Raw genomic sequence first — 17,296 nt, 5'->3', positions numbered from 1 at the left:
GGGTTAGAAATGATGGTGGAATGTAATGGACATTATTATCCAAAGTACATGTATGAAGGCACGAATTGGTGTGAATATACTTTGTATACAACTAGAGATATGAAAAATTGTGCTCTCTATATAATAAAAATTGTAATGCATTCTGTTGTCATATATAATTAAAAAATAAATAAAAAATTTTAAAAATCGCATTCAAAAAAATAAAAAAACAATACCATTACTTGCTTATTTTTATGTGGTGCTAAGGATTGAACCCACCGCCTTATACGTGCTAGGCAAGCACTCTACCCCTGAAATATGTTCTTAATATACAAAAATATGTTCTTAATATACAAAGAGACAACAGAGAATAATGTAATACCTAAGACTACCCTGCCTCCTCCTGATTGGACTCTCTACTCTTCACCACATAAAATAACCATGCATATCTTTATATTCATACTCCATGTATATATATTCCCTAGAAAAGAGTAATTTTCAAATTTTATGTAAATACTATGTAGTCTCACAACTCATTTTTCAATGAACATTTAATTATGAAAATTTATCCATGTCGAGGTGTTAATTCTAATCATTTTTCTGTGTATTCCATTGTATATACCCACAATTATTCATTTTCTATTGATGAAACTCACCAGATTGGCAAAAAAAAAAAAAAAGAAGAAAGTTTACTTGTAGCCTTTACCTGCATTTCCCTGGTTACTGGAGACATAAATCCATAATACAAAAAGAGCTTGCAGAGTTAAGACAGAGATAATCACTAAAAGGATGATCTAAGCATATCAGAGCACCTCACTATTAATTACTATGAATGAAAAAGAGACAACAGGAAACTTGCAGAACAATGGTTGTTCATGTTGACAATATTGAGGCATAAATCAATCTATATCTAATACCTACCTATATACATGCCACACATTTCTTCATAATAGGCCTATTGCTAAAAATGACGGGGATAGAACAATGAGAGGGAAAGTTTATAGGAAAAAAGAGAAGTTTTATGAATAAAAACAGAAATGGGAAAAGAGAAATGATAAATAAACATGGCAGAACCATATAATAAAAAGCTTGTAGCCAGAGAGCCTTGGGTTAAGTTCTGGCTTTGCCATCTACTAGCTGTGGGCAAGTTATTTAAACTCTAGGAACCTCAATTTCTTTAAAGACAAAAATAAACACCTAAGTATAAAAAAAGTAAGATTATTATAAAATTTAGAAATAATGTAGGAAAAGCAACAGTATTACTTGGTAGATGTGCTAACCAATAAATGATGGTTGCTATTATTATTACTATTCTACTACTATTAAAAGTGATCAAGAAAATAATTTTCTCCTTAAAAGGTATCTGCCACGACAATTTTCTAAATAGCAGAGTAATAACAAATACTCTTAGTGAAAGAAGTTCTTTAACTTTCAGGACAATTAAGTACTTGTGCACTGATGTTAAGACACAATACACCTTAGTGAAAGATCATGACCAAATGGAACTTATTCCAGGTATGCAAACTGGTCCAACATAAAACAAACAAAGAAAGAAACAAAAACAAAAAAAAAACCACCCAAACACAAAAAATAAAAAACAACACAATCGAATGTATCAACAGCTAAAGAGAAACTGCATGATCATTCATTATCACCCAATCCAGCATTTGACAAAAATCCAAGACACAGTCATAATAAATTCTTAGCATAATTAATTTAGAATAATTAATTTGATAATGAGCATGTACTAAAAAACTATAGATAACATCACATGACTGGGAATATGGAAGGATGTCTAGTCTTAAAACTCTTACTCATCGTAGTGGTAGGAGTTCTTACAACAGCAATATGGCAAGAAAAGAAAAACCACACGGATTAAATAGGAAAATAAAACTGATTCTATTTATGGAAAGCTATTGTCTGCATAGGAAATCCCAAGGAATCATTTTTTAAAAACTCCTAAAATAAGCTAGGCTTAGCAAGACCACATTGATATGTACACACACACACACTTCACATTTTTGTACACTAATGGTAAACACACATGCTAAAACCAAAATTTAAATCCATCATTTATAACTGCTCCAAAGAAAAGTACATACTTAGGCATTAAATGCTTTAAATATGTATAGGATTTGTTTTGTGCAATTAGAAAATGCTGATTTGAGTAATAAAAAAATACAATAAAATAAAAACCACATTCAGGGACTAGAACACTATAGTAAAAATGTCAATTGTCCAAAAATTTATAGATTTAAGCACACCCCATCTAAACTTGAATCACAATTCTCATACACTGCTGGTGGAATGTGAACTAAACAGCCTTCATGAAAACCAGTATGGAGGTACTTCATATCATTAAAAATACTATATGATCTAGCAATTCCACTACTAGGTATATATTCAAAGGAAATGAACTCAGCATGGGACTTCTGAATTTCTATCTTTATTTCAGCATGTTCACAATAGCCAAGAAATGCAAACAACCTAAAAGTGTCCACCAATTGTTGAATGTATACAGAAAATGTGTTGAATGCATACCTACACATAGTGGAGATTATAATCAGTCATTAACAACACAGAAGGAACTGGAGATGACTAGGTTAAATGAAATAAGACAGGAAGAATCTTACTCCTTTGGAATGTAATAAAGTTGATCTTACAGAAGTGTAGAGTAAAATGGTGGTTACTAGACACAATGAAAAGTAGGGGAAGGGAAAGAGGGAAAAAAAGTTGTTTTTGGATACTAAAACAGTGAAATAAAAGCAAAAAGCTCTGGTGTGCCACTGCACTGTAGAGTGACTACAGATAACAATGGTTTGTACTTTCAAAAAGCTGGAAGATGGATTTTAAAAGTTTTTATCAAAATGATAACTGAGGAGATTAACAAGGACATGTCAAAACATTACAAGATACCTTATATATCAGTTAAAACAATAAAAAGCCCACAAACCAGTAGTGTATGTAAGGACCGCAGGTTTTTGCTGATATTAAAATGCTTTTGTAGAACTTCTCTCACACTTGTATCTTCTGAAAGACACTAAAGAAAAAAATATTAAAATTAAGTAATGATTCAGTCTTAAATCTAATATAATCATTTGCCTCATTTATTTATGTAACTTAGTACAATCTAAATCAAATTTCCATCCTACTGATATTCTTCCTCCTAGAAGTCAAGATACAAAAGAAGAAAACAATCCTTCCTTTCCCCCACCCCCAAATTCGAATCTAATAAGGGGAACTATACTAGTCATACTAGAGAATAACAGTTATTGTATTTGGGAAAACAAAAAAAAGTATTATAAGAATGCTTAAGTCAACACACAAGAACATAGAGGAAAGAGAAGTCCAGGGATAGCATTAGAAATAGAGAAGATTATTATTTGCAAACGGATAGTATGGAAAGACAAAGGAAGAAAATCTAATTAGAAGCAACTGCAACTGCTCATACCTGAGGTACAGATGGTGTGAAGAAAAGAGAATTAGGACATTGCCAGAAGAATACAAGATGGATAATCAACTGATGAGAAGGAAAGGGTTGAAGGAGCTAAGAAAAAAATCAAAGATGAACTATGGGGGACAGAAATGTCTGTGAATATAGCGGAATGTACTCAACTTAAGTAGCAGATAGAAAAGAGAACACAAAAGTAAGATAGATTCTAAGTGGAAGAGAATTCAGAAAAACAGTGATCTGGAAAACATGGGAAGAAAACTTTAAGAGGGAAGTGGTGATTCACAATGTAAACAAACTGAGTTATATTTTGAGGGCAGGCTAATGGCTTTAGAAATGTGGAAACCAATAGTGCCCTTTGACAAGGCACTTAAAAGGAGCCAAGCAACTTCAGTAAAGCAGAATTTAGTGGAACGTGTGGAACAGTTGGCACTGAAGAAAAAAGGGGATGAAAAGAGAGCAGCCTCAGAAGTAGAAAAGCCAAGAGGGTGTAGGGAAGACAGGCAGAATTTTTCAAAAAATCATCAGCATGGAATAAGGATTCTTCTTCCTTATATTAAAAAAAAAAAAAGAAAAAGTCCAGAAAATTTGGCATTACTATTGTTTGTTAGAGTTTCTTTTTTTCCTTAAATGTTTTTAGTTGTAGTTGGACACAATACCTTTATTTTACTTATTTATTTTTATGTGGTGCTGAGGATCAAAACCAGCGCTTTGCATGTGCTAGGCGAATCTACCACTGAGCCACAACCCAGCCCCTGTTTGAATTTCCTGCCTTTAGTGAAGGGATTACAGTAGTTAAAGGTCCCACTCTCTCAGTTGTTTTTAATTTTGTTTTTATTTTTTAATGGGGTTCTTTTTCTTAATACATACCTCCTTTTTCCATACACAAGGCCAAATATCTTTTGGAAATATATAAGGATAAATACACACACACACACACACACATACATTTATATGTTCATCATTGTATATATAATGTTAGAAATTTAAGAAATATGTGCTAATTAGAATAGGCAATAGTCTTGGCTTCTAGAATTTTTGACTCTATCAAATCTCTTGTAAAGTTTATGTGGTACAATCAGAGCACTTAGAAAAAATCATCTGGGACAAACATAATTGATGAAAGAAAACTTTCTCTGTAAAAATTCAATTAAAACAACAACAAAAACCACCTTCACCTTTTTTTGACATGCTTTTTTCCCAAAGGGTTAATCTGTACTTTGCCTCTTTAATTTTAGTGCTCTTATTCAAAACTTTCCTGTTTTGGAAAGCTATCATCTTTTTCTTTCCAATATTACTTATTCTGTTTTTAAAAGAAGTTTACATCATCTATATGTGAGCCATTACAAGAAAAAAAAAAAAAGCCTAGCTTCTCATATTTTAATTTTTAAATTGCATCTTGATTCAAACAATATAAAGTATTTGAAAATAAGGCTATTATCAACAACCACTTGAATGTAGCTATGGCATTTTGGGGAATTTTCCTTGAGAATAGTTATAATTCTATTAAATGCTCTTTCCTAGGAATTTCTCTTACACTGCCATGCTGAGATGGAGTCTACTCTACTGACTTATTGATTCATTTGAAGTAGGGATACAACAACTTTTAAATTAAGCAGGATACCTAGGTTCAATTTCACACTGAAAATATTTATTATTTAAGAAATATATATATTTCTTTTAATTTAACCTTGCAATTTAAAAAACTACTGGACAGAGAGGAAAGTACCCTGTAGCCTTCCTTACCCCACAACCCCGATTGGGACTCAGGCTATGGTGCTGAGAGATTTTTTTCAAGGGAAATTTATTAGTATATCAAAGGAAAGTGGCACAAGAGGATTGATGTATGCATGTACCCCTAAGTTTTGGGGATACAGGGTCTGCAAAAAAGGAATAAAAAAACTAGGATTGAGTCATCCTACTATCACATGGTTACCATTTTCAAAGACTTTCAGAGTTGGGCTTCACTAGTAATCCCCATCATCTTCCTTGTTTATATTCAGACTTCCCTTTATCCAGGAAACCGTGTTAAGGACATCCCACAGACAACCAAAATATGAGGATGCTCAGGTTCCGCAGATAAAATGGTATAACACTTGTATATATTATAGGAATATGTCTGCTTATATAAGTAGACTTATATATAAGGAATATAAGCAGACTCCATTTCAGCATTGCGGTGTAAAAGAAATTCCTAGGAATGTATATAGGTAATTCCTGTATACTTTAAATCCTCTCTAGATTACTTACAGTATTTAATACTATGTATCATACTTCATTGTTTAGGTGAGAAAAATAAGAAATAAAGTTCTGTATATGTTCAGTACAGGCGTAGTTCCCCAACTGCAAACTTATCTGAGGACTCAGAAACCATAGACATAGGTCAGACACTCAGAATGCAGATAACAAAGCAAGACAGAAAGATGGATGAGGGAACAGTGCAGCCTGGCTACGTGATCACCACAGGAAAACTTGGGAGACCACATACACATATTTAAATAGTATGAAAGAGTTTTCTTCTGAAAAACGTACTGTTGGAATAAAGCATACAATTCAGAAGCTGTAGAAAATGAAAGTCTGTGAGGCACTGAGAAATGGCCCTAAAGGCTAGGGATTCAAATGTTGGATTTATTCCAGACCAAGAAACAATGTGGGAGTACCTATAATAAAGGTTCCTATAGAACTGAATCCTACAATTAGAAATAATATCAACATTGCTGACCTAATTTAATGAAATAGATAATCTGAGTCCCAGGCAAGATTAAACTGGAAGGGAAAGAGGACCCACCTAATTATATCAAGACACAATATTTGAATTTGAAGAATAAAATCAGCTATTTTATATACAATTATGTATAGGTGTATCAGGAAAAAGAGTGAGAAATTATGAGAACAAAGTTAAAACAAGTAAAATAAGGTTTGACCTTTTTAATAAGGTCTACAATGTTATAAATACACTGTAGTAAAAGAACAGACATGGATACAAGGGAAATTTCCACTTTTTACCATATATTCTACATGGATTAAATTTTGTTAGTGAATTTTTATGATTAAAAAAAAAAAAAAACCTGTGTCAAAATTAACAGTGCTTATGTAAGCAGAGCATACTACATAATAAAGACAAAAATCATTTTAAGAGAAAATAAAAGCAAAATTATTAATTGTGGCACTGATATTTAAGATTTAACTGAAAAAAGAATATATCTAAAATCATTGCTTTAACATGAAACAATTTTTCAGAGCTAAAAAATACAGAAAAGTATAATTCTATGCAGAAAATTAGTTGTCATTATTCAGCTGAATTGAATATTACAGATCAGTTTTTCCCAATTCCTTTAGAACCAAAGATTCTAATATTTTCCACTCTTATTGGATCTATACTTTGCTAAGATTGTGTCATGAAGGAATTATTACAAATAACATTTTTTTAATGGTTTCAAACAGCCATTTAACTGATTACCTTCTCTTCTAGTAATTGAAACTTCTTGTCAACATAAAATTAAACTGATGATAGTATTAAGATGATATAACAATTGTTTAAATAAATAAGGCTATTCAGCTTAAGCACAGGTAAATTTAGAGTTTATAAGGTTCAACAAGGTGTTAAAACAACACCTGGACCTTTATATCTAAGATGCTCAAGGCTCCAAAGAATCTAGAATGAATATTACCAGTGTAGAAGAAAAGTGACTTAGCTTAGATTGGTTCTTAATAAATAACCCAATGAAACAAAAATTGAAGTTGTGTATGAAAATTTGAAATAAAAACATTAGCATAGAATAGGAATGAACATGAACATAGTGTTTTGCTAAAGTTGTAAATATGGAAACTAAATTTTTAATTATGTAAATTCACTTAATAAAATTGTTTAAAAGATACACCAGATACAGATAAAATAAAAACTTCAAAGTTAATTTGAAACTACTGACATTAAGTGCTAATGCTCATATGTGCAATTCTTTTGCAAAACAGAATGACATTTCAAATGCTTTTCATGAGAAAAAAAGAATTCAAAAGAATGTATTCTTCCAGTCATCACAACAGCATTAGAAGCTCTGTGTTAATTTATAAATTCTTGAAATTTTAATTTTAATTGCTTTAAATCATATACCAAGACACACAAATTATTTTAACACCACTGCTTTCAAGTTACCTGAACATTCTCATTCCACTTCTCAGCAAAATGCTTATCTGAAATTTCTTCAGGTAGTAATAACTCTTCTTTAAATATTTTTACATACTGTGGAAACCCAAATGAATTCATTAAGTGTATCTGCCGGTGAGAAAATCGTGACTTCACTCTTTTTTCTAAGAGTTCCAAAATGTCCTTAAAAACAAACAGAAATCGCTGTAAGATGCATGTTTATGAAAACATTACACCAATGTTAGAGGTACAAGTAAGTATATTATAATCTATACTTTAGCGATGCTTATTCTCTCTCCTCTCTCTCTCCATATATATATATAATTATATATATATAAAATTATATATATATATATATATATATATATATATATATATATATATATATATATATATATAAATATATATAATTAAGCATTTGAAAAAATTTAATGGAAAATAAATAATTCCCTTGTAAGCATCAGTAGGCTTGGTGATACTGTGCCTTTTTCCTATGGTAATCCCTAACAAAACAATTCAGTCTGAAAACTGCTGGACAATGTAACTACAGCCAGCTCCAGTGGTCCAGTTCTCAAAAGAGCTTGATTTTCATGGGGAGGAGAGCAGATGCTTTAGAATCAATAAAAATTTATCAAATGTTTACCTGGTATATGTCTCTGTGTGGGGAATTTTGTAAGAATTGTTAAAGCTGAACTATAAGCAGAGAAGATTGGTTCTGATTATACTATTCTCTTCTACATAAAATGTTGAATGAGGTCCAGAACTATAAAATTATAAATCTAGACAGATGATTCTCATAACATCCAAGTTAATAAATCATGATACAAAGGAAATAATTTAAGTGATCAAAATGAGATTATGGATAGTATATGGAGGAGGACAGAAAAGATTAATAGCTTAAACTAGGAGGAAGAAAAGAGAACAAAATATCTTATTTATAATAAGAATATTTTTATAAGATTTTGTAATAAGAATTAAAAGAGAAGGAGGTTATATTCAGAAACAAGGGAATTCTACATTTTATTTTCTATAAATCTATGAAGGAGGAGTTCTAAGTCATTCATACAGGCAGGTACTGAAAGTAACTATGAAAGAATTAAGAGTCTACACTGGGAAGGAAAAAAGTTTCTCTCTTCTAAAAAAGAAAATGAGTTATAGGAAAGGAAAATAAATATATGGGTCTGACAGAAAACTTCTAGAAATGGAGGGGGAAGGCTTGGAAAAAACTGTGGAGATATAAGGTGATTTTTAAATACACATTTTATCTGAATTTAATAAGAAACTTTATACTATCAGAGTGTAAGGAGATAAATACCAAAAGATCTATGCAGTTCTCCAAAGGCACAAAAGGGTTAACACGTATATAGCTTTCACAAAGTAAAGTGATGCACATACCAAGACTATGCTTAAAACCATTCTAAAGCCCCCCAGGAATGAAGAAGCCACTTTACTATTAACTGTTTGATAGAAAGAACTTCTTTAATTCTGGGGATGTATAACTTAGAAAATTGCAATAGTATAATGCTGATTTGATTTCAAGCATTTTATTTTTCTTTTTAAAAATATTTTATTTAGTTATAGATGGACACAATATCTTTATTTTTATGTGGTGCTGAGGATTGAACCCATGTGAAGCAAGTTCTCTACCACTGAGCTATAGCCCCAGCCCTCAAGAAATTTCAAAATACATGGTAGAAACTTAATGATTTTTATAAAACAGAGATTAGATTATTTAACTGTCTCTTTACTTGCTAAGTGTAGAAATTATACTTATTAGTACTTTTTTACTTTCAATAATTTCAGTGAAGGGCCTAATATATTAGTTTATAGGCAAGTGTAGTAATTGTTTTCTTGTCTTCCTCAATTTGTAAAAAGCTGGATCTATATACATATTGGTGAAAAAAAAGTTTTTTTTATTGCCTAATTTAATGACTTACTGTACCAGCAATTTAGCTTGAATGTTCTAAATATTATAATTAATTTTTTAAAATAGAAAGACTTACCAATCTACATGTAAGGCCAATAACTGCTACTGGAGTCTGTGCAGACTGAGAAATGTCAAAAAGATTATAGAGGAGTGTTTGGTTCTTATGATGAGCAAAAAGATCAAATTCATCTAATACGAAGATCACCGGGCAACTGCTAGTTCGGTCACCTAAAATAGAGAGCTTTTATATTAACAACATTTCTTAAATTTCCAAACTATTTACTACATTTCTATTATTGAAACTCATTCAACAAACACTGATAACCTACTGTTGAGTAGGGCACTTAATATGATAATAATTGGATACTCACTGAATATGAAAAAATTATTCACAAAGATATCCCCTATTGCTTTCAAATTGTTATTAGACTAGCAGATTGATAAAAAATTAAGAAAATCTTTTAAATAATTATTTAATTGAAGGCTGCAGATTTTAAATCATATAAATGTAATACTTCTTTAATAATTATAAAGTTAACAAAGATTTTTCAATACTCATATAGAATCAAAACACTTTGGGATTAAAGTATAAGAAGTCACTAATAATTATAATTACCAAATTACTTCTTTGAAAGAGAATTGTAAGCAAAAAGGCAAAATATATCTTCTTGTGGAAATAATTACTGTAAACACTGATTAGACAATGAAGTTTGATAAAAACAACTTAAATTCTTTTTAACCACAATTTAACATCTCCATAATGAGGGAAAGTTCAAAATAGACCTCTACAATAATATAGAAATTTAATATCTGATAAACTATGGTACTAAATATCAATGAGGAAAATGATTTATTCAAAGATCCTTATTTTACAATGCATACAGAAATAAATTCCAACAAAATATTAGTGATAATTATATTAAATGCAAACACTAATGTTTTCATAATCTTAAGGAGAGAAAAAATCTACATAAATGTAACTATGCAAAAAATTTAATACTTTTGTTAAACTAAAAGGTAAAAACCAAATTTAAGGGAAGAGGGTAGGGAGCACATGAATTTCCACAGGTAAACATGAAATAACCACCACGAAAATAAGGTAAAGAACCAACAGGAAATATATAAACCAGGAAATTATCAGTTGTCAGTAAAAATATGAAATGATGAGCCTCACCACTAACAGAATAATACAAATCAAAGAAATAAATTATGCTGATGATCAAGAGAATTTTTTTATTATATAGGCAAACATGAAAATTGTTTCTATTATATAGGCAAAACCCAAAAATTGTTTTCAAATAAAATTAGAGAGTAATAGCTTGCTAATGTTACTTCTTTTAAATTTGATGCCTTATAACCCAGAATTCTATTAACATTTATCCAAGAGAACATATGATCATATAAGCATGTCTTGCTAACTGTAAAAAAATCAGAAACAAAAGTTTTTAATTGGTGACTAATAAATTATAGCACCTTTAAAAAACAACATGGGAATCATAAAAATTATGCAGATAAAAATTTACAGATTATAAAACAATAAGGAAAATGATTTTATTTTTGGAATAAAGTTATATTTATCTATGTAAATATACAAAGAATATGTGGCAGGTGAATAAAAATAAAAAACAATTATTGAGATAATCACTATAATAGTTGTAGGATTACAGTGATTTTTTTTTTTTCTATTTCCACTTCTGTGTTTTCTGTTTGGTATTACCTTCATAATTAAGAGTAAAATAAAAGTTAAAAAGAATCTTTTCATGCTGCTGTATGTGTTAGTATTTACCTTTTTTTAAAGCTTCCAGAAGGAATGAAAGGTTTTCAGCAAAGCTTCCCTGAAAAACAAAAAAGAAAACAAGTAGTAAAATAATAAGAGGTTGATCCTTAGACTTACACAGAAACTACACATCTTTCTTTTCTAGTAAATTAAGAGTTACTGCCCAGACGTCCAGCCAAGTGTCAATATATTAACTATTTAAAACTTAATAGAAAAGTAAAGATGATAAAGCAACGAAAATGGCAAAACTATGTAGTGTTTTAAATTTTATATGTTCTAAAATCTGTAAAAAATTTATAGATTTGCTATAATCTAAACACAATGGGAAACCCATTTGTTCAAATACATGGTGCTCCTAAAAGTCTCTAATTGGCACTGCCAAAGAAATGAGTATGAATTTTAAAGAGAAATTTTTAAAAGGAAAGGTAGAAGAAATTTGCTTGAAAATATTAGATAATGGTGTTTTCTGCTGTGGCTGCCCAGCTTACTGCCAGCTCTGAGGCATCATGAGAGAACCTGGTGAGTTCAGAGCTCTGCCCACAACAGAGCTTGCATTGGAAGCAGAGACATCTTTTATACGTGGGCTTAGGAGTGTCTGTAAAGTCTTGTATTTTGTGCACTTTGGACAGGTCCTCTGCTGAGAGGAACTGCATCTTATTTTAGCCATAAGCTAGTTACTGCTCAAACTTGGCTGGATATTTCAACATCAAAAAAAGTGGGGACAGAAATCCCTAGTCAAAGATCTGTCCCTAAGTGGGCATGGCTGGTGAGAATCAGATGGCCTTCTCCTGGATACCCACACTGAAAGCAACATCACACAAAAATAACACAACTGTTGTAGACACTGCATTTACAAAGCATCAGTTGCTCCCATATTCTGAACAAGACAAGACTGGAGGCGAGTGCCACAGAAGATAAAGTAGTGACCAGAGAGCCCTCGTATCTCTTGGTAAAACACCAGGATTATACAAGTGTCTAAAGGGAGGATAAAATTTCCAGGTCCTTGAAAATAATATTCCCAGTAAATGGAATATTCAAAGAAGTAGGGGAAGCTATACTTAGATATATAATAATAAGCATAATAGACAATGATTGAAATGACCAGTACCCCAACTTTTTTCAAGTAATAAAACCAATATCAATAGAACCCAAGGAAACCTACATCACCTGATAAGAACCTATATGCCCATTGTAGAAATAACCACAAAGAGTGCACTCCCACTTTCTTTGTTGTCTAGACCATCCATACCTGCCTGAACCACCAGAAAACCACACTCTTGTGAAACAACAGAGAAAGTAGGTCTCTCAAGCTCCTACATAGTACATACTGTCAGAGTCCATTAATCATAGCCAAAAAAGCCACAAAAAGACAATACTATGAAGTTCAGATGGAATATACTCAACATTACACAACAAACCAATACCCCATGACACATCATTAGGAGAAAGAAGGCTGTTTACTAGGGACTTCACATAAAGATGGAAGATATATTCATCCCAACAGAGGAGCAGATCTCAACACAGAAATGAGAAATAAAAAAAAAAAAAAAAAGACAATATTATACTTACACCACCTAAAGTTCAAAACTACATATAAACAGACCCCAAAGATATTGAAGTAGATGAAATGCTGAAAAAAGAATTTTGAAATCTAAGAGAATACAAATATTGAATGAATTAAAGAAGAAAATACAGTATATGGAATGAGCATTTCAAGAAATATTTTTGAAAAGGAACAAAATAAGAAGTCTTGAAAATGACAAGTTTAGTAAGTCAAATAAAAACTTAGTTGAAAGCTCCAACAACAGACTAGGTAAAGCAGTAGAAACCTGACCAAAAAGTTTTAAGATAACTGTCAAAATGTTACAATAAGAAATAAGAAAAAGAGACACCGTTAAAATACTAAAACTCTGCATAATCAGCATAATAGGGTAAGAAGAGCTACATGCTGTGGGAATAGATAACCTATTCAGTGAAATAATAACAAAAACTTTCCCAAATCTTGGAGAAGACCTGGACATCCAGGTAGAAGAGGCATTTAGAACCCTAAATAAACATGATTAGAACCTCTCCAAGACATATTACAGTTATACTGTCAAAAGTATAGAAGAAAGAATGTTAAAAACTGAAGGAGAGAAATGCTCAGTCACATGTAAATGCAAACCTGTTGGCATCAACAGAAGATTTCTCAGCAGAAAATCTTAAGGCCAGGAGGGTACGGAATGATGTATTTCAAGGCCTAAAAATAACTACCACGATTACTGTACCAAGCAAGGTTATGCTTTAGAATCAAAACAAAAATAAAGACCTTCTTAGATAAGCACAAAGTAAAGAAATTCATGACCATCACACCTGCATTATAGAAGATACTTAAAGGAACCCTTACACCCAAAGACAAAGACAAACACAATCATGAGAGCACAGGAAAAAATAAATATCCCTAGAAAAGTAGTCACACAAATGAGAAATAGGCAAGAATCAAACATCAGTTTGGTAAACAGTCAAATGTCTAAATGAATGAGGAAGAAATTAACACAGACTATTCAGAACGCCCAGAAGAAAATCAACAAAATGACAAGAACTGTGTATCTTTTGATGATAATCCTGAATGTAAATATTTCACGAATTAAAAGGTACAAACTAACTGGCTGACAGGATTAAAAACCAAGATCCAACAGGATGGTAAAGAAACTCATCTCACTTGGAAAGACATACACAGAACAAAAGTGCAGTATGGAAAACAATATTCCCAATAAATGGAATATTCAAAGAAGTTGGAGAAGCTATACTTAGATATATAACAAAATAGACTTTAAGACAAAATCAATTAGAAGAGAAAAAAAGGTCATTACATATTGAAAAAGGCAACAATTCCATCAAGAAAATATAATGATTACAAATATATATGCACTGAATAGTAGAGCACCCAAATTTATAAAACAAAAACTAATAGACATTAAAGGGAAAGACAGATCCCAACACAATAATAATGGGTGGCTTCAATATCCCCATTTACAAATAAATCATTCCGGCAAAACAAACAAACAAACAAACAAACAAACAAAAAAAAAAGGAAACATCAGATTTAAATTATACCATAGATCAGTTCTTTAGAAGATATCAAAAGAACATTCTACACAAAAGCTGCAGAATACCATTCGTTTTATAATTACATGGAACATTCTCCAAAATAAATGTTAGGCCACTGCATTCTTAACAGATTTGAAAAAAAAATGAAATGATTTCTTTTAACTTATTAGGTCACAATGGAATGAAATTAGAAATCAATAGCAAAACAAAACAAAACAAAAAACTACAGAAATTAAGGATATTGAACAAAACACTTTTAAATGATCAATGATTCACTTTAGAAATTGGGAGAAATGAAGAATTTCCTAGAATAAAATGATCATGGAAACACAACATATTAGAATGTGAAGGATATAACAAAAGCAATATTAACAGAAATGTTTATATCAATGAATGTTTACATCAAAGAAACCAGAAATATCGGGGCTGGGTTGTGGCTCAGTGGTACAGTGCTTGCCTGGCACACGTGGGGCCCTGGGTTCGATCCTCCTCAGCACCACATATAAATCAATAAAATAAAGGTTAAAAAAAAAAAAAAGAAGAAAACCCAGAATATCACAAATGATGAGGCATCACAAGGTCTTACAAAAACAAGAATAAAACAACCCCCAAATCAGATAGCAAGACAGAATAACAATCAGTGCAGAAATAAATAAAATAGAAACTAAAAAGAACAAAGCAAGGTGCTATAAACCAAGAGTTGGTTCTTTAAAAAGATAAAATTGATTAACCTTTAAAGTAACCAAAAGATGGAAGAGACCCAAATGAATAAAAGCAGAGGTTAAAAAAAAAAAAAAAAAAAAAGAGAGACATTGCAACAAGTACCACTGAAAATCAAAGGATCATAGGATCATTAGGGAATATTTTGAAAAATTATATGCCAATAAACTGGAAAATGTGTAAGAAAGAGACAAATTTCTGGACACATAAGACCTAACAAAACTGGACCAGGAGGATATTAAAAAAATGAAATAGATCAATATAGGCAATGAAATTAAAGTAGTAATAAATCTTTCAACAAAGAAAAGCACAGGACCAGATGAATTCAATACTGAATTTTACCAGACTTTTGAAGTACATCAATGCTCCTTTATTACATAAAATAGAAAGGGAAGGAACCCTTCCAAACTCCTTTACAAAGCCATTATCAACCTGATACCCAAACCTGATAAGAATACAATAAAGGGCTGAGGTTGTGGCTCAGTGGTAGAGTGCTCACCTAGCATGCATGAGGCACTGGGTTCGATCCTCAGCATCACATAAAAATAAAATAAAGATATTGTGTCCACCTAAAAGTAAATATATATATATATATATATATATATATATATATATATATATATATAAAATAAATAAAAAGGACGCTAGGACCAATATTCCTGAAGAACAACGGTGCAAAAATCCTCAATAAATTACTTGCAAATCAAACTCAACAACTATTAAAAATACACAAGTTGGTTTCATTCTAGGGATGGCTCAACATATGCAAATCAATAAATGTAATACAGCAAATAAACTGAATAAAAGATAAAAAGTACATGATCATCTCAATATATACAGAAAAAGCCTTTGATAAAATTCAATGTCATGATAAATGCCCAGAATAAATTAGGTGTAGTAGAATCATAGTAATGGTTATGTATGATAAAGCCACAGTCCACATGATACCTAATGGAAAAAAACTGAAAGTGTTTCCAATAAGTTCAGGAATAAGACGAATGTCTACTTTCAGCACTCTTATTCAACACAGTACTAGAAATTTTGACCAGAGCAATTAGTCAGGAAAAAGAATAAAAGGAATACAAATAAAGAAGAAGGTAGTCAAATTAAACCTGTTTGCTGGTGATATTCTATACTGGAAAACTCTAAGACTCCATCAAAAGGCTTTTATAACCGATAAAGAAATATAGTGGTCTGGGGCTGTACCTCAGTAGCAAAGTGCTTGCCTAGCATGCATGAAGCACTGGGTTCGATCCTCAGAACCATATAACAATTAACAAATAAAATAAAGGCATTCTGTCTACCTACAACAACAACAACAAAAAAAAAAAAAAGAAAAGAAAATGAAGGAAAGAAATATAGTAAAAGGTGCAGGATATAAAAATCAACATGAAAATCAGTAGCGTTTCTATATGCCAATAACAGACTTGCTTAGAAAGAAATCAGGAAAGCAATACCATTAACAAAAGACTCAAAAAGTTAAAAACAATAGGTATTGTTTTTAACTTAAACACTGAAGAAAGAAACTGAAGAGGATACTAGAAGGTGTAGAGAGCTCCCATGTTCATGAAATGGAAGAATTAATACTGTTACAATAGTCCTACCACCCAAAGTGACCTACAGATCACTGCAATCTTCATAAAAATTTCAATGGCTTTCTTTAAAGAATTAGAAAAAACAATACTTAATTCATATCAAGTACAAAATACCACGAAGAGTCAAAGCAATCCTGAAAAAAATAAGATGGTGGGAGCCATCAAAATACTTGACTTCAAAATACACTACAGAGATATCCTAACAAAACCAGCATAGTTTTGGCATGAAAACTGATAAATAACACTAATGAAAAGAAATAAAGGACCCAGAAATGAACTCTCATTTACTTCCCAACAAAGATGCAAAAATCATAAATTGGATAAGAGAGTTCTTCAACAAACGAGGCTTGGAAAACTGGAGATCTTCAGAAGACAGAAAACTGAGCCATCTCTCTCATCCTGCACAAAAAATCCCAAAAAACAAAACAAACAAAGAATCAACTCAAAATGAATCAAAGACCTGAAAATTTGAAGCTGCGAAGAAAACCTATGGGAAATACTTCAAAATATTGGCATAGGCAATGATTTCCCGAATAGGACTCTAACAAGAAACAAAAACACAATGAGAAATACATCAAATTAAAACATTTTTACATAGCAAAGGAAACAATTA

At 31.2% G+C, this 17,296-nt stretch overlaps 1 protein-coding gene across 4 annotated transcripts in view; it reads right to left on the bottom strand.

The window, feature by feature from the left end:
• The window catches only part of Orc4 (origin recognition complex subunit 4), a 62,915-nt gene that overhangs the window by 4,291 nt on the left and 41,328 nt on the right, over positions 1-17,296 (bottom strand). For all 4 annotated transcript variants that reach the window (XM_058573485.1, XM_058573484.1, XM_046426936.2 and 1 more), the window contains 4 exons: positions 11,288-11,336; positions 9,578-9,729; positions 7,584-7,757; positions 2,933-3,019 (listed from right to left, as the gene is read on the bottom strand). In XM_058573485.1, the coding sequence (XP_058429468.1) occupies positions 2,933-3,019; positions 7,584-7,757; positions 9,578-9,729; positions 11,288-11,336 (462 nt within the window). The remainder of the gene's footprint in view (positions 1-2,932; positions 3,020-7,583; positions 7,758-9,577; positions 9,730-11,287; positions 11,337-17,296) is intronic.

This window comes from Marmota monax, unplaced genomic scaffold (genome assembly GCF_021218885.2).
Source record: "Marmota monax isolate L192 unplaced genomic scaffold, Marmota_monax_Labrador192_F-V1.1 WCK01_AAM20220418_F8-fsc00048, whole genome shotgun sequence".
Taxonomy (NCBI): Eukaryota; Metazoa; Chordata; class Mammalia; order Rodentia; family Sciuridae; genus Marmota; species Marmota monax.
Note: the sequence above shows the minus strand (reverse complement) of the source record. Positions and strands in the feature narration are given on the sequence as shown.